Source organism: Mizuhopecten yessoensis, unplaced genomic scaffold, assembly GCF_002113885.1.
Source record: "Mizuhopecten yessoensis strain PY_sf001 unplaced genomic scaffold, ASM211388v2 scaffold6211, whole genome shotgun sequence".
NCBI classification, from domain to species: domain Eukaryota; kingdom Metazoa; phylum Mollusca; class Bivalvia; order Pectinida; family Pectinidae; genus Mizuhopecten; species Mizuhopecten yessoensis.
Genome location: NW_018406436.1, coordinates 23,577 through 47,570, shown reverse-complemented (window position 1 = coordinate 47,570; position 23,994 = coordinate 23,577). Strand labels below are relative to the sequence as shown.

Here is a 23,994-nt window from a genome sequence, read left to right as displayed (position 1 = left end):
TATGAAATGGGAATCCCTAAAAAATGTAAATAAAAACAAAACTTGTCTTCTCATTTTAACATGGAAATGGCGACATAGTCATGAGATGTCATACAACTACAAGGCCTTCTCAATTTGTTCTCATCTGTCATCAGGGACATAAAAGGCTGACATACTTGCATTGGTTTGGGCTTTTCTGCTGCCTTGGAATATATGCTACTCAATTGCAAGGGGACAAATTGGCCAGGGTTTACCACGAGATTTGGGGAACAGGACCCTTGGATGAAATTGGGAATTTTTTGCAACCAATTAGCAAATTGCATATAAATGTTTGTAAGAAATTAACATCTGTGACTTTCATTAGAAATGAAACTTAATGGGAAATGAAAGATGTAGTGGCCGGGCTTCATTGCGGGCACTGACACTATTTCTAGGACATTCGGCAAAGTAGGGAGAAGGAGGCTTATTTCTGAGAGGGGTCTTATTTGCAGTCAAATTTCATGCATCTATATAGTATTTCCTCTTTTAACTATATTCCAATTCTAAAAGAATTCCTTAGAGCTTCGTACTTATAACAGGTAGATTTTGCTCAAACTTAAGGTTTGTTTTTGTATAGTACTGTAATTAAGAGACCTCCTTGGAACTACGCTATTCCGTCTTTGCGTATTGCAGAGTTATCTTCTCTTGAGAGCAGGTAATGATTGTTACGTCATTTGTTTGTGAGAATAACGTCATCAATTTTTGAGAAAACGACGTACTTTTCCTCACACAAACCAATGACATAACAATCAATACCTGCTCTCAAGAGAAGATAACTCTGCAATACGCAAAGACGGAATACTGTATGTGTGGCTTCAATGGGTTATCCCTGTTAAAGGCCTACATGTACATGTATGTAAATCAGGGCTCACCCTGGACCTAAAAAATCAGTAGCCAAAAAAGTAGCCATGTTTGAATTTCAGTAGCCATTTTTTTTAAACAGTGGCCATACTTTCTCGGCCTCCAACCGAGAAAGGCCCTCCATTAAAATCATTAAATATATAATATTTTTTGAAGTGCAATACTATTCAAGATGATTGTAAATTAAATTTCCACCAGAACTTTTTTTATTTATTTTTTCAAAAAAGAGAAAAATCAGCCTTTATCTCATTTTCTTGACACAGGAATTGTGAAAAAATCTAGCTTGAAAAGTTCAAATAAGAAATTATTCGCCTTTAATTCCGTGCCTTCAATCAAAAAATAAAACTAATAAAATCCAAATCAAAAGTAGCCTCAGTGATGCAATATTGATAATTATTTTTCCTTTGTTTACATTCACCGTAATTCATGTTTTATGTAAAAAAAATAATATATAAATATATTTAAAACGATCACACATTTCAAATGTAAATGGCAGTAGAACACATTTGAAAGGAAAAGGACGAATTTATAACGGTATTGACCAACCCTTCGAAATAAATCGGGAGCACATCACGTCGCGCAACTTGCCCCTTCCCGTGCACGTGTCGTCGATTGGCACCAAATACAAGCGACCGTCGAAGTAATTCTGAACGGTTTGCTGCTCTAAAAACTGCATAACTGCGATGCTAAATAACTTTTCTCGTTCACTTGAAATTCTAAAACGTCTAACCACGAAAGTACACAGTCAGATACGATATAGGGCCTATCGTTTGAAGTTATCTGAAAGGCTGAAAATCGGCACTACGACATGGTGTTTCAAGGCGATACTTATACTTTCTAATCAAGCATATCGGACGTATTTGTGCTTACTACGGTACTGGAAAAGGTAAATGAATACCATGTACACTAATTTAGATATACTGAACCCTTAAATTTGTTGGATGCGGTGTTTGAACGAGATTATCAGATCGGCTTACGGCGCCGTCAAATGTACGTGTGCGAGACTACCTATGTGTGACTCGCTTATTAGACTGTTTTCTCAACGTCAACGTTAAAGGGTCATCCAATTCATGAATTAACTTGAGCCCACTGTCCATTATTGTACAAGAATTGTAACACCTTTTGCCATTTGAAGCTTGATAATCGACTTTACAACTTAGACAAAAGCATTATTAACTCTCAGTCGTACTCCCTCACCAAAAAAAATCAGGGATCGTCAAGCCATTTACCGTTAAAAACACACTTCCCATTGCAGTTGTTCAGTTCTTGTTACCCTCCTGTTAACAATACTCTTTATGCGCATGACCATTTAGGTCCATATGTCACTTTGACTACGAGACTTAATATTCAATTCAAACGCAGTTATGATACGAATTGAAAAAGTAAAACCAGAAACTTCATCGGTATATATTTTCCGGAATTATTAAAAATTACGATCTGCAAATTGACGATCAAAAATATCTGTGTAAAACAATAAGCATTGTTTGCGTCGAATGTTTACAAAATACTGAATTAACATGACAAAAAAGGAAACCCAACTAACTTCACTGGTTTTTAAGGGTTTTTCAAGGACTCCCATTCATTTTCAAGGGTTTTTCAAGGCTTACAGTCATTTTCAAGGGTTTTTCAAGACAGACATCAAATTTAAGGGTTTTTCAAGACCTGTGCGAACCATGTAGAGTCACAATGATCCAACCAACTTCACACTGGTAATGTAGCATGCAGACGAGCACCTATCTAGCTATTGGCCATGCTCAATGGCTCGACTATTCAGCAAGTCCCAGGGTTGACCCACCTCACTGAAAAAGCTCAGAGCTTTTTGTCTGTAAAGTTATATTTCCCAGCCTTTATCCTTAGCTGTTACACTTATCCTCTCTCTGATAAGCTTTATCCTGTTACTTTACTTTGGGCATCCTGCGAGTCCTCCTTGTGTACCAATGAACCTCAACTTTGAATTTCCTAACCAAGAGGAACTGCATGGCCTTTACATGTATACACCTCAGGGTCATGTAACCAACTGTAATATTCATGCAGACAAGCACCCAACTAGTTACTGACATGCTCCACATTTCTAAACTGGTGTGTGCATTAGAATGATTATTACATGTTGGTTATGCATTGTCAAGAAGCTGAAGTTGCTTATAAATAAACCATTAAAGCTGTACCCCCCATCCCCTGTAATCTAAATCCATGGGTGCAATGTTCCAGATAAATGCTCACCAAACAAAAGTCCCAGTAGTTTTTTGACAGGCCTATAAATCTCAGGAAGGCATTCTCTTGTTAATTAACATGTATACAATAGTTTGTTGAAATGATGTTATGTTTTAGTTTGATCCATGTAATATTTTTACAGTAGATACAATAAATTAAGTTGAAATTGAATATACTCATAAAAATATTGCATGATAGAACACCTCAGAAACAAACTTGGGAATCTGGAGTACTTGACAATGTGTTACGAATTTTATGTGGTAAAAATAGAACGAGTTGGTAGATGTAAAGACATTTGTTATGTAAACCGACTACCAGAACTACAGCGCTCCATTTCATTATCATAGTAATGAGTAGGGACAAACATATGGTTGAGTATAACAAGAGTAATACATATCATAATTAACAAAACTATTTGCAATGGTTCTAGGATATATAAATAAAGAATTCCGAGAACACGATATAATTAGACAGGCAGCGGTGCATGACTGAGAGTGACACGAACAGAAACACGGTTACATAAACAGCTCGTCTGCAACTCTTTCGGCAGCTGTCTGTTTACACAATAAGTCAATCAACGTCATACTAATTCTCCACAGTATCGTTGCGGTCTTCTTAGATCCTTACCTTTCAGAGGATTAGAAATATTAAGACTCCGTGCAGTTACACAACAACAGGATGCCAATACTGTCGACGTCTAACCTTGTTTCCTTTTGACGTGAGGTCCATTCGATGTTCCTCTTGAAAATCGATGATTTATATCCGGTTTGTACCAGGATAATGTAGTCGATAAATTGCAGTAGACATAAAAGTAAGGGTTATTCCTCTTGTCACGGTGTCTAGATTCCCGACTTTTCATCCAACGGAACCTACACTGATGATGTATGTAGAAATAAAAAAAAACAAAAAAACGAGGCCTTACATCAGGGACAGTATATAGAGACGTCCCTACTTACATGCAGATTATACAATTCATTGAAAGTAAGCTGCAATAAAAATATCAAAACTGCAAATTCTACCAATGCATGGGTTACAGGGCTTCTTATCAAATCGTACCCAGTTATCCTTGAGGGTGCGACGTCAGGTTATGTTCCTGAAATGTCAGGTTTTCCTCTAGGTTCTGTTCTGGGCCCAAGTCTGTTCTTGTTTTATATAAACGACATACATGTTGGCTTAATTTCCACCATACGTCTATTTGCCGATGATACCATTGTTTAACTTGTGATAAAATCAAACAGTGACTGTAAAACCCTTCAGAAAGATCTTGATATACTAGCTAGGTATTTGGGAAAACACATGGAAAATGGCTTCTCATCCTGACAAGTGTAATGTTGCATCCATCAGCAGAAATACAGATCCTTTTAAATAAAACAACACTTTACATGGCCTAACATTACAACACGTTGACAAGGCAAAATACCTAGGGGTGATCACAATATAATCCGACCTAAAATGGCACAGTCACATTAATTGCAATAAGTCAAACAGCACACTTGGTTTTCTCCGAAGGAACCTAAACATCAGTTCCACCTCAGTAAAGGAACAGGCATATTAGTCCCTAGTCAGACCATCACTAGAATATACCTGTTCAGTCTGAAACCCTTACCTTGCTGAGGACATAAACAAACTTGAAAAGGTACAACAAAGGGCCACTACATCTCAAGTGTTAGTGACATGATAAATAATCTAAAATGGAGAGACCTAGTACACAGGAGAACAGATTACCGCCTTGTCATGTTCTATAAAATAGCATACCACCAACAAATTGCCATCACAAAAACAGACAGATTAATACCACCTCTTTGACAGTCACGACACACACACTCACTCTGTTATCAAATTCTCAATCAAATACTATAAACAAGCGTGATCAGGACAAACCTCGGCCTAACAGTCGTCTCGGTAATAATTATAATCATAAACTCAATTTTGCAGAAAACCTCGACTTTAACCATTAAAAACTATTAGATCGCACCAGCCCACATTGGTTGACTTGTAATGAGTCTATCTTATGCTGTCTCTGTCTTAATAATTAGGATACAAGGACAATTGTACACACTGGAGCATGGACAAACTACATCAGTGTAACAAGACAGGTGCGCAGAGTTGACAAAAATTGCCAGCATATTCAAATACCAACAGTAAAGAGTTTCGCTTTTAAAAAATGACAAAATATGGGATGTAATTAAGCTAACAATTTAAATTTCCCTTGACACAGAGTTTATAATATATCAATACATAATGAGATTACTGACCAAAATACTTCCCTTTTATTCTGTACTGATTATGGGTTGTTTATTACACTACACTATATAGGATTAGTATATAAGCCAATAATTTAGGTTTCCCTTGACAGAGAATATATAACTTATCAACACATATTGAAATCAATAAAATACCTTCCTTTTATTTTGTACTGATTATGGGTTGATTATTTAGAATATCTTAAATCTGAGATAGCAATAGTTAATTACTATTAATTCAGCTTGGTTGTGTGCAGATATAGTTTACCAGCTATGAACCATAAAACGGTTAGGAACTTGTGTTATACACAAATAGAATATAATATTAAATAGAAACATGAGCTGAACATCGTATACATCTTTGAATCAAGCATATAATAAAAAGAAACATGCTACGGACGTTTTAAAGTCTTTAATATGTAGGGATTATTTTTTTATATTTTATTTTTTATGTTTGAAACAAATTTGGAAATACTTTGTCGTTTCTTTACTAAAGTTGAATACCATAACAGGCGTGATATCAAAGACAATATTTACACAAGGACGGTCTATCTAACACATACTCCTTAAATGCCTGTAATTATAACTTTCAATTTGACCAATATTTCTTTTCAAAAATCTATTAACATATGTATTGGTGGTTTCTGTATCTCCAAAAACATTCATCAATAAGATAATCTACCTTATACTTACGATAAGATTAGTTTTTGTACTAAACTTCCTTTATAGAAATAGATTAGGGTACCGTGAGGAAATCCGTACCAAACAAAGAGTGTCAGATGAGACCTTAACAATGCGGAAACTCTTAAACAGAAACATGTACCATAACTATGAGAGAGAAAATAATGTAAACTGAACTGTGCCAGGAGGATTGGTGTGGGGATGAGGAAGGACAGTTTAGTCTATAGGGGAAACGTGAACCTATGAACCAACGTCCCCAGATAGGACATTTCAATGACAAACCGCATCTCCTATAGGTCAACGTCTCTATTTTAGGACAGTTTAGTTCACATTGAGCACGTCCTCGTCCGCAGTATTTGTATCTGAACATAGTTCAAGTTACAAAAAACACGTGTGAAAATAATAGCCACGAGTGCGCTCTGCATGCAAACTAAGCTCATCTGACATAATTTAACCTGCATCTTTTTTGTATTCGCTCCCATGCATATGTATAGCACTAGAAGGCTTCCTTAGCTAACAATTATTCATGCATGTGAATAACCAATCATATAGTGTCCTGGACAGGTCTCTGTTGACATTTGTTTTGAGAATAACCTGTTACAAAGATACATAAACGTTAAGTTTCTGAAGCCACAAAATGGATTTAAAAGTGTATTCTCAAAATATATCGAACTTCATCGCTGGGAGTTACATCACCTCTGCTATCACATTAGGGAAGGACCTAGGGCTGTTTGATGAGCTGAAAAGACTTGACAAGCCCGTCTCTTCACAGCAGTTAGCAGACGCCTGTAATCTAAAAGAGAGGTAAACGTCTGTATATGCTGTGAAAACTATTGATGCATGGGCTTGGTTTGCAAATAACAACAGATACAAACAGACATTATTAGGAAGTAGTATTATATGTGTTTCCATGTCTTGTCTTACGGTTTATTGTGTTCAGATTCCAGGTCTTTTAATGTTGATTAGTTATCATAAGTCTGTCACGATTTTATAGGCTCCGTCACAGACTTTTTATTCCCAGAATACATCTGTAAGTAAACAAACAACTAGCCTTCAAACTTACATATTTACCATATGAACAAAACGACTCGGTGTGTGATCTACGAGCTAATATACTGCCAGATAAGGTGCACACTCTCTAATTGAAATTGAAACGGTACAGTGATTAAATTGTGAATAGTTAAGATAGTTTTAACCAAAACAATCTGCTTCAGAAATACTTGCATATGTTTAACGAAAAAAGACTAAAGCACACCGATAGTGCACAGCCGGGGTTTGATTCCACAATCCGACGTAAAAAGTTATGGGGTCAGTTGCCCGACCACATGTTTTTTTCCGCTTTCCTCCAAGATTTAGATCACTTCGAACTTCCATCCGGGTCAGACAAGCTGGAGTTATCAAATCAACCAATCAGAGTACGTGTCTTGTACCACAATAACATAATATATTGTTCGATGTGCCTGGACATTCTTAAACGTGCAACAACTCTGTGAGACATAAGTATCTCCCAAATGTTCCCCTTTATAGTGCATGTAATATATCTTTGATGTCTGACAACAATTATGACTAAAGGTTAAATATTTCGGTGTTGTTGTTTTTTTATCCAAGGTTAAGATGTACATTTATTATATTTACGAATTACCAGTTGCAGATACAGATTAAGGATTTTGAGAAGGTGACAGGGTTGCAAGTAAGAGGATGACAGATTACAAGTTAATCAAGTCATATAACCTAATCCAATATGCTAATTAATTGTATTGTATTAAAATGATGGAATATGCTAAACAAGTTGTACTAAAAGCTCAAAGTCAAGTGGAAGTTTTATTACGTTATATGTTTCAAATGCAATTATTAGCCATGATGTCTTGAATAAGCTTGAAATTATTTACTCAAGCTTAAAGTATTAAAAGAAAGGTTTTGCACCATAAAAATATCCTCCCCTGAAGCCACCAATTAGCTGTTGCACACACTAAGCTAGCAATGCAAAAGAATGCCGGTAGAATATAATTGAACTAGCTGCTTGAGAACCCCTACCCCAACCCCTCACCCTAGAAATCAATCATCTGACATAAGCGACCGATATTTTCTCATTAAAACAAATGAGTGTACTTGTACCTCTACTGCGTTGTAGGAAGACGCGAAACCAGACACGTACAAAACAGTTTGTCTGCGTCCTTGGCGAGCTGAGTTCGTGAATGTAGGGCAATATATGCATTGTACGGTTGCGTTTAAATGTGTGTAGGTTGAAGTAGAAATAGACGTATCAAGTTATGTGTAAACAGAGCGAACGATGACAAAAATAACTCGTTATTAATACTATGGAACACCCGAGCTGTCCTATGAGGTTAGGTTTCGTGAGTTCGTGACTTGATTTTTGTATGTATATATGTCTTTGTGTGGTGTTGTGATTTTTGTATGCATATATGTCTTTGTGTGGTGTTGTGATTTTTGTATGCATATGTCTTTGTGCGTGTTGTGAATTTTGTATGCATATGTCTTTGTGTGTTGTTGTGATTTTTGTATGCATATGTCTTTGTGTGGTGTTGTAAATTTTGTATGCATATGTCTTTGTGTGGTGTTGTGATTTTGTATGCATATATGTCTTTGTGTGGTGTTGTGGTTTTTGTATGTATATATGTCTTTGTGTGGTGTTGTGATTTTTGTATGCATAAGTCTTTGTTTGATGTTGTGAATTTTGTATGCATATTTCTTTGTGTAGTGTTGTGAATTTTGTATGCATGTCTTTGTGTGGTGTTGTGAATTTTGTATGCATATATGTCTTTGTGTGGTGTTGTGATTTTTGTATGCATATATGTCTTTGTGTGTTGTTTTGATTTGTGTATGCATTTGTCTTTGTGTGTTGTGATTTTTGTATGCATATGTCTTTGTGTGGTGTTGTGAATTTTGTATGCATATATATGTCTATGTGTGGTGTTGTGATTTTTGTATGCATATATGTCTTTGTGTGTTATTTGGTGTATATGAGTGGTGCTTTTACATCTGTGTGTAGTGATTTTATAATTACGTGTAGTGCGTTTTGTTCAGATGCCGTTATTTATGGTGCTGCTTTATTTTGTTTTGTGGTTATGGGTGGTGATTTTCTAATTTTTGTGTGTTTAAGTGTGGTACTTACATATTTTTGTGTGTTGATGTGTGGTGCTTAAATAGACAAAAAAAATGTGTTTATGTGTGGTTGTTTTTATATTCATACATTTATGTGTGGTTGTTTTATATAAATACGTTTATGTGTGGTTGTTTTATATAAATACGTTTATGTGTGGTGGTTTTATATTTATACGTTTATGTGTGGTGGTTTTATATTTGTACGTTTATTTGTGGTGGTTTTATATTTGTACGTTTATGTGTGGTGGTTTTATATTTGTACGTTTATGTGTGGTGGTTTTATATTTGTACGTTTATGTGTGGTGGTTTTATATTTGTACGTTTATGTGTGGTGGTTTTATATTTGTACGTTTATGTGTGGTGGTTTTATATTTGTACGTTTATGTGTGGTGGTTTTATATTTGTACGTTTATGTGTGGTGGTTTTATATTTGTACGTTTATGTGTGGTGGTTTTATATTTGTACGTTTATGTGTGGTGGTTTTATATTTGTACGTTTATGTGTGGTGGTTTTATATTTGTACGTTTATGTGTGGTGGTTTTATATTTGTACGTTTATGTGTGGTGGTTTTATATTTGTACGTTTATGTGTGGTGGTTTTATATTTGTACGTTTATGTGTGGTGGTTTTATATTTGTACGTTTATTTGTGGTGGTTTTATATTTGTACGTTTATGTGTGGTGGTTTTATATTTGTACGTTTATGTGTGGTGGTTTTATATTTGTACGTTTATGTGTGGTGGTTTTATATTTGTACCTTTATTTGTGGTGGTTTTATATTTGTACGTTTATTTGTGGTGGTTTTATATTTGTACGTTTATGTGTGGTGGTTTTATATTTATACGTTTATGTGTGGTGGTTTTATATTTGTACGTTTATGTGTGGTGGTTTTATATTTGTACGTTTATGTGTGGTGGTTTTATATTTGTACGTTTATGTGTGGTGGTTTTATATTTGTACGTTTATGTGTGGTGGTTTTATATTTGTACGTTTATGTGTGGTGGTTTTATATTTGTACGTTTATGTGTGGTGGTTTTATATTTGTACGTTTATGTGTGGTGGTTTTATATTTGTACGTTTATGTGTGGTGGTTTTATATTTGTACGTTTATGTGTGGTGGTTTTATATTTGTACGTTTATGTGTGGTGGTTTTATATTTGTACGTTTATGTGTGGTGGTTTTATATTTGTACGTTTATGTGTGGTGGTTTTATATTTGTACGTTTATGTGTGGTGGTTTTATATTTGTACGTTTATGTGTGGTGGTTTTATATTTGTACGTTTATGTGTGGTGGTTTTATATTTGTACGTTTATGTGTGGTGGTTTTATATTTGTACGTTTATGTGTGGTGGTTTTATATTTATACGTTTATGTGTGGTGGTTTTATATTTGTACGTTTATGTGTGGTGGTTTTATATTTGTACGTTTATGTGTGGTGGTTTTATATTTGTACGTTTATGTGTGGTGGTTTTATATTTGTACGTTTATGTGTGGTGGTTTTATATTTGTACGTTTATGTGTGGTGGTTTTATATTTGTACGTTTATGTGTGGTGGTTTTATATTTGTACGTTTATGTGTGGTGGTTTTATATTTGTACGTTTATGTGTGGTGGTTTTATATTTGTACGTTTATGTGTGGTGGTTTTATATTTGTACGTTTATGTGTGGTGGTTTTATATTTGTACGTTTATGTGTGGTGGTTTTATATTTGTACGTTTATGTGTGGTGGTTTTATATTTGTACGTTTATGTGTGGTGGTTTTATATTTGTACGTTTATGTGTGGTGGTTTTATATTTGTACGTTTATGTGTGGTGGTTTTATATTTGTACGTTTATGTGTGGTGGTTTTATATTTGTACGTTTATGTGTGGTGGTTTTATATTTGTACGTTTATGTGTGGTGGTTTTATATTTGTACGTTTATGTGTGGTGGTTTTATATTTGTACGTTTATGTGTGGTGGTTTTATATTTGTACGTTTATGTGTGGTGGTTTTATATTTGTACGTTTATGTGTGGTGGTTTTATATTTGTACGTTTATGTGTGGTGGTTTTATATTTGTACGTTTATGTGTGGTGGTTTTATATTTGTACGTTTATGTGTGGTGGTTTTATATTTGTACGTTTATGTGTGGTGGTTTTATATTTGTACGTTTATGTGTGGTGGTTTTATATTTGTACGTTTATGTGTGGTGGTTTTATATTTGTACGTTTATGTGTGGTGGTTTTATATTTGTACGTTTATGTGTGGTGGTTTTATATTTGTACGTTTATGTGTGGTGGTTTTATATTTGTACGTTTATGTGTGGTGGTTTTATATTTATTTCTCTACTGTGAGGATTTGTCGTTCATTTGTGATTATGTAATTTCGTGTCTTAAATTGGTGATTTTATATGTGCGTTTTATGATTATATTTTTTAAATTTTCGCTTATTGGACAATTGAAGTTGTAATTGTTGTTTAAAAAGTATTCCTTTAGCTTTTGATATTCATATAATTAACGGGTTTTTCTTGTATTCTCTTTTGCAGAAGTCAAGACCAATTTATATTTCCGCTTTTTTTGGCAATTTTGATTATCGTCGAGTCCTTAAAGGGCGAAAGAGTTGTATAGTGCAGTGTAATTCATTTTTAGCACACTGTATCAATTAGTCAATGACATATTTTAAAGGAGGGTGTCCATTTCATTGAATAGCACTATAATCGATAAGCTAAACTATTTGCATAAAAAACATCAGGCCATCACAAAAAAAAAGGTTTCTTTTTGGCTCAATAACTCCCTGAATACTACAACGAGGCGATCAATTTGAGAAAGGGACGAGCTATGGTATTTTGGTTAGATGATTAAAGAATAATCGGAACGCTCATTATAGATATATGGCAGTGACAACTATGCGTGTTATATTTGGTAACATGCTTTGTGTAACCAAAAGTCCAAAAAGTTAAAAAGCAGAGTTTTACAAAATATTTCGACGCAGCTAGATCACATCACATTCATATCTACCGTTTATAATCTTTACTCCGAAATGTGATACGTTAAAAGCATAAAGCCTGGCAGCAAACAAAGTCATGGCAGGATAATTCCTTAAAAGTTATAATCCTTCATACAGAGGGTTGTAACTTCCATTAAATATTTGGAAAATCAGAGCTCTACGTTTTCTTTAACTGCATAAACAAATGACCAAAGTCGTTAAATTAATAAATTTCCCTCCCTCACCTTCTTTCGAGGGTCTGATTGATTCAAAGAGGAAATTATTTCATGACAACTAAACCATTGTCTTTATTTCTGCCACTAAAAATGATCATATGAGTTATGGCCTTCTGAAGCATTGAATTACGCCTTTTATGTATTCATGTTAAGGACTGAATCCTGTTGTGTTGAGGCCTATACAATTTATACCTCAATGGGTTTTGAGACTATAATAAACTGCCAAGTACTTCAATTGAAATAAGTCTCAAGACCCATTGCCACATAAACCTCACCACGACATGATTTAACTCTTCTTATTACATTCATTGCAGTTTTAATATATTTCATTATTTGTTAAAATGCAAGGCTAATAGCACGGAAGATGCCGAAGCATGTGACGTAATTCTGGTATAATTAATAACTTTTTTGCATAAATTGTATTGTTAAAATAATATAACATATACTTAAATGCTTATATCAATCAGAAACTCCTGGAAAAAATTGCAGACGTATTCCTACGCGAATTTGAAAGTTTATGGAAAAATAACCCTTATACTCTTTAATGCTTATATTGAGTCTAAGTACAGAAGAAGTGTAAAGACAGCACCATATTTACCTTCACTATATAGCCTCTTTGAAAGCTGTGTCGTTGATTGGACTTTAATTACCTTGCAGCACGAGACACATTTCTTAGCGTATTAATACAACTACAATATCCACTTTAAAAAAACATGACGGCTGTTGAAATATCACTGGGCATTGTGAGACTTGACAATGTCATTGTAAATTGATGTGAAAAGAAAATATACTTTTATTACAACAAAAACAAGACCAAGGTCTGTAAAATCGTACAAATGCACATCGGTTGAAATCACCAATGAAATAATTTTAACACGCATGCAGTTTATCAGAAATATCGTCTGTTACACTGCACTGATCAACAGGGGTCGTTACAAATGTCTGAAATACACATATTCTATAGACCTACTGACACATATGTTACAGACCTACTAATATGAGTCACAACACACATAACCATTTCAGACATTTGTATCGAACCCCTGTGCTCCGTCGCAAGATCACTCGCTTCAAACGCTATCAGTTTCACGGGTCTCGCAGCCATGGCCTCCCCCAGTTTCTGACGACATGTCAAATAACGTGGCTGTTATAGAATCTACCAACTGTAGTCAGATTCCCATACAATCAACACATAAATTCACGCCTGGATTCTTCACAAATTCGAACTTTTCTCTTTGCTCGTTTAACTTCTAAAAATAACTCCATCGTGGAGGGCAAGGTCGGATTTACGGTGTTCACTGGGTTTTTTTTATCCATGAGCGAAATTTGTTCCGGGGGAAAAATCGAAACAATTCAGCTCAGAGTTCTATTGATAAGCTTAAATCACCCTATAGACATATCATTCGCAATTGTATTGATACTGAATTGTTGAATAAAATTGAAGTGTTTGTTAAAATTTCAAAGTACTACTTTGTTTGCCAATCAGCACGCGACAAAACACTGTTCCAACTATTGAACGAATTTGTGTGGACTGTCGATAAGGCGGGAATTTTAAATTTTAATTATCAATTGTAAATTAAAAAGAACATAAGAGTCAGAGGAAACGTAAATATAAGTATTGAACTGTTTTTGTATGGTATTTATGATCTATTTGAATGACACAGCTTTGCAAGCAAACAAATCATAATGCGCGCTACATAAATACCTTACAAAAACATTTCAATGCTTAAATGAACCATGAATACAAACTGCAAAGAAGTCCTAAATTTAAAAAAAAATGTACCATTTATAGCAAATAAAGAAGTTTAATTATAACAGTGTTGATGTAAAACGTGTAATGATCTCCTTTTGCAGGTATGTCCGGGAATAGCTGGGATGTACGATCTGCCTAGTAACGTATTACCTGTAATTACCTCCCTTTGTGGGCATGTCCGGGAATGGCTGGGCTGTATGGTATGACTAGTAATGTATTACGTGAAATCATCTTCCTTTGTAGGTATGTCCGTTAGTGGCTGGGCTGTATGGTCTGACTAACGATGTATTACGTGTTATTGCCTCCCTTTGTAGGTATGTCCGCGAGTGGCTGGGCTGTATGGTCTCCACCAGGATCGTGTTCCTGGATGACTCGGACAAATACTTCATCCCTCAGTCCCTCAAACCGGGACTTGATTCGACTGGATTTGCGTTCCTTTTCCCTGTCATTAGTACTATGACGGATAAAGTGAAGAACTGCTTCAGGAATGACGGGCCTCAAGGTATGTTTCACGAAACCAAATGCCATTTTATAGGTTGTTATAAAACCGTAAAAATAAACGAATCATATGCAATTTGAAAATACCGATTTGACAATTAAAAATGACAATACAAGTGAAAAGGAGCTAACAGCTGATTGGGAGAGGAAACGAAACAACATGCTCAAAATGTCTGCATCAGATTGGAAGTTAAAATAAAAGAATTATAACAGAAAAGGCAGATGCATTTTATTAGCCAGCTGAGAAGTAACAAGGCGTAAGAAGGAATAACAACATTTATATAAAAAGTGTTAATCCCTGCAGTCGATGAATAAAAATATACAGAAAGTCTAGAACGATTTTGAACATCACTCCTAATACGATTCAATAATAGTCATACAAAACTTTCTATCATACTACCGACCATATCTATTTTAGGTTATGACTGGAGTGAAATGCCCAATAAACTGATTGACGTCACTGAAGACAAAACACCGGATCCAGACAAGGCAGTAGAGCAACTCCTTGTGCCAGTCACGAAGTCCATAAGTAAGCAGTTTCTATAATTGCTACAACGACACTAAATGCTATACTGTCACATTCAAATTAACCGGTCATCATTATGTCCCTTGTCTTAAGCAATAAGACGTATTATAACTTCTCGCATGTTTAGTTCTATCAGTACGTTATGTCTTTAGTTCCCTTAGCAAATGATGATCCCAATTCTAAAGCATGCCTTAAAATCAAACCGTTTATAAACCAGTGCATTATCTACATAAAACTTTAGATATTTTAATGGGAGCCAAACATATGTAATATGCCCTTTGACATATAAAGACATGTATATATAAAGACTTACAAAACCGTGGATGCATTGTTTAATTTTATAATGAAGTACTAATTATTACACTTATTAAACCGTACATTTATACGTGTTGCATTTAATGAAATAGATCACTGAAGATAAATATTGATTCCATAAATAATATACGTTAAATATTTATTGATTAAAATGTAGTTGTCAAATTATGTTTTGCTTTAAGAGTCGATGACCGCTGTACTCGATCTAGGATGCGGAGCAGGAGTCCTAACTAGAGCGTTGAGTAGGCACTGTCCAGACGCAGACATATACGGTGTTGACTACAACGAAGGTGCGATAACCAAAGCAAAAGCTAATGCTGAATCCCAAAGTATCAAAAACGTGACGTTCGTGACAGAAGACGCGACGTCCTTGCCAGCCGACTGGACAGGCAAGTTTGACTGGGTGATCTTATTTGACGTCCTTCATGATCTGCCTGATCATGTTAATGCCATGAAAGAGGTTCGTCGCGTCTTGAAGGACGACGGTGTCGTGTCGATTACTGATCCGGATTTACACAGTAACCAAAGGGACAACGTAGGAGATCCAAACGTGGCAGGAGTAGGGTACGCCATCAGTACTATGATTTGTCTCCCTTGTAGTTTGTCGATAGACGGCGCTCCTGGTTACGGCATGGGCTGGGGAACGGAAAAGAAAGAAGCGTTTTTGAGCAGTTCTGGCTGGCGAGTGAAGGACAAAAGCAACATACAAAGTTCATTTGCTTTAAATTTCACATGTGTGAAGGCATCCAAAGAAACCTAGAAGATTATAGTATCAATGCCCATTCACCAAACTTCTATGAGAGGTGTGTATCGTCATGATGTAACCTATTTTCGTCCTTATATTCATACATGGATTTAATCAGATTTTACTTTGAATTAGGCAGTATCTAGCATAGCTATTTTTTCATCATATTGTCAAACCTCTCCAAACATGACAAAATGTGATAATAAAACAATACCAGAACAAATCACTTATGACTGTAGTACATACAATGAGATGTTTAGGAAATTTCATTTCCAGATAAGCTGAGTCCCGATTTAGTTCTGCCATTAAATGTATCGCTCTTGATTGTATTCAGATGTTTATAAAATTGTTGCATTTCTTTTTATGATTGTATGTAATTAACATTAGTTATACACTAAGAGGAATGCTTTCTTTTAAAGGTAGAAGTTACTACTGTTGTTACACAAGCTGACCTCGAATATCACGACCAAGCAAATCTTTACACAGGGGATTTTTGTAGTATAACGCGACCCAGGGAAAAGTCCCATGAAATATTTGGCAGTCGCAGACCCAAAAAAGTAAGGTTAATAGGGTAATTATTTAAAAAAACACTTCATTCGAATTATTTTACAATTTATATTATCTAACAACACAAGAGTGGACAAATATCGTATGTTACCAATGTATTTAAAAGTAAGTCATTGCGTATCATAAGAGAGCATGTATGCTTACTATTTAAAAAATAGCATAAAATATCTCAATTTTGGTCAATTATATGGCAATTTGGTTAAAATGTTATAAGATAATGTCAAAATATGTATTGAAACAAATAATATCCGTATATATCAAGGTCAGCGCATCAGGGATGCCATATGGTGCCAATCTTGTACATACTTCAATCAGCACCGCTTGCTTGTACTATTCAAGCTCCCTCAGACATAAAAGGACTACAATTACCATCTCAAAATATAATTAAGCCTAGGTGGATTTCCTTATGATCTTCAACATATACACAGGACAGAGGAATCAATAAGAAAGTCATGATGTATATTCAAAACATATTAAAAAACATCACACTAAAAATTGATGTTGATAAAACAGAAGCTATATACCTGGGGATATGGAAAAAGAAACCCCTATTTCTAATCAAATCAAATGGGCCAAACATTTAATAAAAACGATAGGATTCCATCATTGATATAATATAGACATAGATAGCATATGGAAAGAAAAGATTGAAAAATAAAAACTGCTCAATGTATGGAAAACCAGAAATCTGACTCATGAAGGTAAGGTACTGATAATCAAATCATAAATTTTATCAATGATAAGTTTTGATATTGAAGCAAGGGGTATTCCAGAAAAGTACAGGAATGAAAGAAATTTAATGATATGGAATTTCATATGGGATGGGAAAAAAATCTTGTAAATAGGAAGACTTGATGTAATTCAGTAGCAAATGGTGAATATACAGAGTAAATGTGTGAAAACATTGAAAAGAATATTGCACATCAACTTTCAAAATTTGGAATGCATTTGTAAACTTCCTCCTGAAGAAATTAGTTTGGAGATTTTGTTATATATTTTTCATTTTTTTCATGTTCCAGTCTAAAAGGCATTACTTTGAATATCATTCCAAATTTTTATCAACAATGTATTAAATCTTGCTCAATTGCTAGAATACCAATCAATAATAAAAATGAGATCTTTAACCAGAAATTAATCTCCTAGCCTCAAGGAAAAGTATCTGTTCAAATCGTTACAGTTAACCCATTTCGTTGTTTTAACAATTGTTCTGCCTTTTTTCAATAATAAGGGCTAATTGTACATACGAGGCATTTTGAAATAAGCATGCAACGTGGTATAGATAATAGTAATATGATGATAGATTATTTGTGAAAGTTTCATACTTATCGCACAATGCGTTTTTACTCAAAAACACATTTTCTTGTGTTTTGGAATACAAGGACTAAAGTGTATCACCTTGTCTAACACCAAATATTTCCTTACAATACTATTATATTATTGTACTCCAAAACTATGTTATTCTTTATGCATAAATCAACTTCTCTGTGGTTAGATGATCTTACCATGCCGACTGACAATACCATCGGGTTTTTACTTTGATTGGATAATAAACATTTACACTATTTAGACATTTTTAAAGTTTATTCGGAGATTTTATTTCGTGGTAAAAATGAACTTAAGTATATTTTCTAGAAAACTACACACTTATTGGAATCAATGTAATTTGTTATTTTTTTGTTATTTTTTTTTAAAGAAAAGTCAAATACATAAACGCAGAAAAGATTTACAAAGAGATCAATGAAGAGATGACGACATCTACTTAAAAATAGATATAATTGGTGCACAAATCTAGGAATGTCTCTAGGGTCAGGACCCTCCAACCTTCCGTTTGAAGAGATGGAGAGAGGGAAACTTAATATCTTCAGCTTATGCGTATACGGTGCCTTGTCTTTCCCCCTCCATACATTTTACTCAGATTTTACATAATTTGACATCAGATCCTATACCTTGTGTAATACACACACCCTCAGGGCATTTCAACCCCAGTTTCCCCTGTGCTAGCTATAGGGTTCAGACAGGTTAATGATACTTATATAGAAAAGTCAATTTGGATACCAATATATTTAATTATTCCTTAACAAACATTTTGTTGGTATTCAGATATGCATTCCTGTAACTACAGTACATTGTTCCCATCATGAACGAGAAATTAAATATATTTAGTTCATAGTATTTTGTCCTATTCACACAAAACATGTAGTCACCTCCATGAGCTTACAGAAAAAAGACTTATATTTCACTATCATGTATTGATTAATATAACGATAGTCTGTAGACTGATATGTACATGTATGTAATACTGTTACAACTATAAATGAATTTTAATCATGATTATGTCTTTAAGACAAAGTATTATGAACTTTAAACCACCAATACATGTATATACATGTACCATTTTAAAGAATATGAATAGGTAATATCTACAAGTAATAATCTATTTATTGATCGATTTGTTGAGCAGTCGATAGAGGAGATGCATAAACTGATGAAAAGGCTAACATAATACGATAAAGAAAATTACCTTGCGCACTGTAATTAACTTCAGTGCACATCGATGTGAATTTCAGTGCGCACAAGCTAGCGAACTGGAGTTAAATTTTCTTGAAAATGTTGAGATTAAATCTCCAAATTGGCAATACTCAAAAGAATGTTATACAATGTACGGCGAATTTCACTGAAAGATGAATGATCAATTCAGGTTAACCACACTTACATAAATAATCAACAGAAATACATGCAAAGCAAAACAAAATTCATCATATATTACATCAAGGCGATATTTATATGACAGATATATTTACTAATAATGTATATTAATCATTACCAATGTGTTACAAACGTTGCACTTCTAAATATATATTCTTATGATTGTCGCAAATCACCTACAGAATATCTAAATATTTTTAATCTGAAAAACAACAACTTAATCAAGTCAACATTTAGAGCAACACAATACGGTACAAAGTTGTGCAAACAAAACGTTACATTTTGACAATTCGTCAAGCTATTTTAAGATTTGAATTAGATATTTATCTGAAATGTTGAGTCCGGAAGGGTCTTTTGTCAACATTCCGTCCAGCTGTGGTATGAAGCTATCTCTTTACTGCTGGCTTGGTCCTGTGCTGAGACCGAAGCTGTCCCTCTTCCTGTTCTGTATTTGGATGTACCAAAGGAACGGACCAGGGCACTCTTCATATAACACTTTTTCAAACCTGGATCTCCATAGAAGTATTCAGTTCCCTGATGTCAACATTCATTTCTGCAGCAAGTTGCAGTGAACTACCTGCTTTGTACACTGATGTAGGGCAATATACTGCATATTCTGGCCCGTAATCCATTTTATTCGTTTTGTTTCATCGAGAATATTTGTAATGTTATCATTTATCAGTACAGCCTTATAACTATACGTTATCTACCAACATAACAGATATATCGCCTTTCATATATTATCTCCTCTTCTTGTTACCTGAATCAAATGTATTACTGAACACATTGAGTGGAGCTGTTTTGTCATTTTAGAGTCATGCTATTTCGAGTTATACATGTAACATGTCTTCTATATTAAAATGTATTCATTTTTCTGTTGGATCGTTTATCCTTTGTTCAATGCGGTGCTAATTGGGTTAAATTTTCTGCAGTTCTTTTTCACTTCTGTGCATGTTTTTATTTTTGTCATATCTAAATTCTTTGGGATTTTATCTCCTTCTGTTTGAATGGACTTCCATGAGATGTTTTCGGTATAAACTGTTCCTGCATATGACTATACCGCCCCACCTCTGTTATACAATGTAAACAATATGTCCTATCTTTATTCACACTATTTTGCATTGTGAATCTATGAACAAAGTCTATTCTAAACACGTTGAACACGTGATGTTAATAAACTATTCTTATCTGATATATTCATAATATTATAAGACTACGGTATCCAAGTGACGCATATTGCTCCTATACCTTTATATATAAGTATAGTAGCATGTCCTTTGTTACCATGTCCTTCATCATGTAATAGATATTTGCTAAACTTTTAAAGCCCCGTTTTTTGCTATACAGTTATATATTTAAAGAAATAGTATATTATTGTAAACACGAAAAAAGCATATTGTAATCTTCTATTCCGTCTTTGCGTATTGCAGAGTTATCTTCTCTTGTGAGCAGGTATTGCTTATTACGTCATTAGTTTCTGTGAAAATGATGACGTTACTCTCACAAACAAATGACGAAACAATCAATACCTGCTATCAAGAGCAGATAACTCTGCAATACGAAAAGACGGAACAGTTTGATAACCTCTCCTGAGCTTGTTGGTTATTATATTTGATGTGATTACACATATCCTATTTTTATATATCGTTTTATTAAAGTCTCGAAAATGTGCACCTCATGTGTTGTCTCAAACTAAATCCATTATTGATGGAATGATGATGTGTAATAAGTTTAAAGCGTCATTTGTCCTAACGTGCATGGCGTGTCGCGACAGTCAGCATTTACTGACCTATATTATAGATGTTCATTGTTACTAAGGTAAAATGTGTACTGTTACAGGTAGTGGAGGCCTACAATTCTACCTAATACAAAATACAACAACAAAAATATAGACCCACCTCATGAACATACACTTAAACACTTTCTATTAGTCTAGGAAAACCCGTTTTCCTTTTTCATTGTGTAAAAATGAAAATCGGAAACCCGTGTTATATGGAAATATAAGTACTTATCTGCTCTATATGTGTATAAACAACCTGATATCAACAAGCAGGTCATAATAGAGTCGGCGCGTACATAGACAGTATGTTAAACATATACCATGCAAAAACACTATCTGTATTGATTTATATACAAAAGTTTGTATGAAGAATATGAGACATTGAAAAAAAAAATTTGATGAACTAACTTATCGTACAAGTATCCTCCCGGTAGCATCAACAGTAATGAAAACAGTTCACGTCTTCATTCTCCGGATTCTTCCAGGTGAATTACAAATTCTTCTGACATTCCACATCCAGCCCAGGTGAATCCTTAGACGAGAAAACTTCTGGTAAGATTTGAACATATAAAATTCCAAATTAGATTTTACTCTTTGTTACAGGTTCTGAAACCGTGGCACATCAGGGGAGCAAAATGCAAATCCCATTCTCCTATAACCTATTAGGTGGTGCTTTGATAAATTCAGAAATTGAGAAGTAGGATTTTTTTGTTTGTAATTTGTGGTATAGTAATTCATAAATCCAACTGTCACAGGCAAAGCCCAGTAAAGGCGTTTTCACTAGCTTATCCAAAACCAAACGAGTGATGTATGCTATTCAAAATTGCATGCACAATAACAATTCCCATGTTAAGGCCTAGGTAGTTGGTTATATACTGATATGAATAGGAAAAGGGATCTTCTATCTTCTATCAACATGGTACGTCGGTAAATGCATTCATCCCTACACTTTCCTTGGTCCACTGATTATCCATCTACATTAACTTAACCACAGGAACAGAGTCAGAGATGCTCCGAGTGAGGTACTCAGTATTATATGCCTAGCAAACCTGAAGTGTAATGATTATTTTTGATGACCGGTATATACATAGCTGACACAGATGATCAAGGCCATCTGTGCATGTGTAAAATAAGAGACAAGATGCTGGCCTTACAAATATACTTTACATGGGAAATAGATAAAACAGTTCTGACTAAGTTAACGCAGTAATTAAAATCAATTTACTAGTCTATGGTTTATAAATAATTAACATTTATATAATACCAATTAACAAGTTACATTGTTTAACGTGAATTAAGTGCAATGACAGTAGCTCGGGTTTACAACTTCAGTAACGCTGTGGTAAGAATCATAAAAAGTCTCCAAAGATGGTATTTTAGCCTGTTTTGTAACCAGATGGTGCGCGCCGACAATTATAATGTACAGATTGACACATCACTCAACTGTTTTTGAAAATATACTAAAATGATAAATACCATGAACAATCGAGGTCAAGTGGGATCAATAATGATACGATACAATTTTCAAATTCAGTGTCTGTGGTCTCCCCATTGTGTAGAGGCTAACACATACTTCCCGCTCGTACCTGGCGCCGGGTATTACCAACACTTTCTTAACAATCAAAACGGTCACGAACTTATATTTACATTCTGTATGCTTAGACCCATTGACAAAAATTACATTCATAAATGCATAACACAGGTGTTCATAGAATCTCAGCACGTGGGAACTGATAGTAACCTGATCACACTGCGTAGTAATACACTACAAAAACTACTCACTCGGAACGACCGAACTAGATGCTTAATTCTTACATCTTAAAATATTATTGAACTGTGCTTTGTGAAATATCCACGTATTCACGTGTCCTGTGCTACAAATAAACATTGAATATGGAACTACATTTTGTTGTGTTATTGTTGTTGACGGTTGCTAAGATCTCTCACGATAGTGTCACATTTCCCCGCGAAAAAACACTGTTCTCGCCACTGCGTTGCACCCGTGTATAAGCAGGAACAAACCCTGTTTATTTGTTTTATTCGTTGTTATATCGATCCACTGAAAGGATTCGTCAATGTAAATATAAGGAATGATATTTATTTTTTCAACATTTATGAGGTCATAACAACAATGGGTTTTTGGACATATTTTACATGAATCGCTAACGCGATTCATTCAATATGTCCATAAACCCATTGTTGTTATGACCTCATAAATGTTGAAAAAATAAAAATCATTCCTTAAGTGAACACTCAATGCCATATAAGTACCATTCGCCCCCTCCTAGGTAAATACAAATGTAAAATTTCCCATAAATAACAAATGTCTTGTTCAATACGATAATATTAAATAAACCAATATCAAACGTCTATCATGGCAGTATCATTGGTGACCTCAATCCTACAGACATATAGATAATCATCATCCTTATTTCATGTAATTTGATGAAGTCCTCATAAATCAATCAAGCATACAACATATGAAGCATACACATTATTTTACTGGCACACGCGAAAAACATGCATGACACCTTCAATTATAAAGAATAACTAATGTTCCGGCTAAGCATTCAATACTTGGTTCCTGATCGTTTAGTTTTTCTCAAAGACTATCAGATAGAACCGATATTGTTCGCAGCAATTACATCCTGTGCGAAGGTTCACAGTTATTATTTCAGAAATTAAAATATAATATATATTTTTTTTTATTTTTTTTTTTTAAACCATGTTATAAGTTAAGATACATATATTATCATAATGCACTAGAA

The 23,994-nt window shown here is 34.4% G+C and overlaps 2 protein-coding genes across 4 annotated transcripts in view; one reads left to right on the top strand and one right to left on the bottom strand.

The window, feature by feature from the left end:
• The window catches only part of LOC110451809 (cytochrome b561-like), a 28,869-nt gene extending 25,023 nt beyond the window's left edge, over window positions 1–3,846 (bottom strand). For 2 of the 3 annotated variants that reach the window (XM_021499993.1, XM_021499992.1), the window contains exon 1: window positions 3,718–3,846. The gene's annotated coding sequence lies outside the window, so the exon portion shown is untranslated. The remainder of the gene's footprint in view (window positions 1–3,717) is intronic. The other variant, XM_021499995.1, reaches the window with a different exon arrangement.
• Window positions 3,847–6,526: 2,680 nt separating this feature from the next.
• LOC110451808 lies at window positions 6,527–20,324 on the top strand. Its single transcript, XM_021499991.1, has 4 exons — window positions 6,527–6,818; window positions 14,404–14,591; window positions 15,006–15,116; window positions 15,611–20,324. The coding sequence occupies exons 1-4, from the start codon at window positions 6,652–6,654 to the stop codon at window positions 16,186–16,188; spliced, it is 1,044 nt and encodes a 347-aa protein (XP_021355666.1). The 5' UTR covers window positions 6,527–6,651; the 3' UTR covers window positions 16,189–20,324.
• Window positions 20,325–23,994: the final 3,670 nt, after the last annotated feature.

Coding starts and splice junctions, on each gene's coding strand:
- LOC110451808 (XM_021499991.1), top strand. CDS start 6,652: ATGGATTTAAAAGTGTATTCTCAAAATATATCGAACTTCATCGCTGGG. Junction 14,592..15,005: donor CAGGAATGACGGGCCTCAAG/GTATGTTTCACG, acceptor TATCTATTTTAG/GTTATGACTGGAGTGAAATG. Junction 15,117..15,610: donor GCCAGTCACGAAGTCCATAA/GTAAGCAGTTTC, acceptor TTTTGCTTTAAG/AGTCGATGACCGCTGTACTC.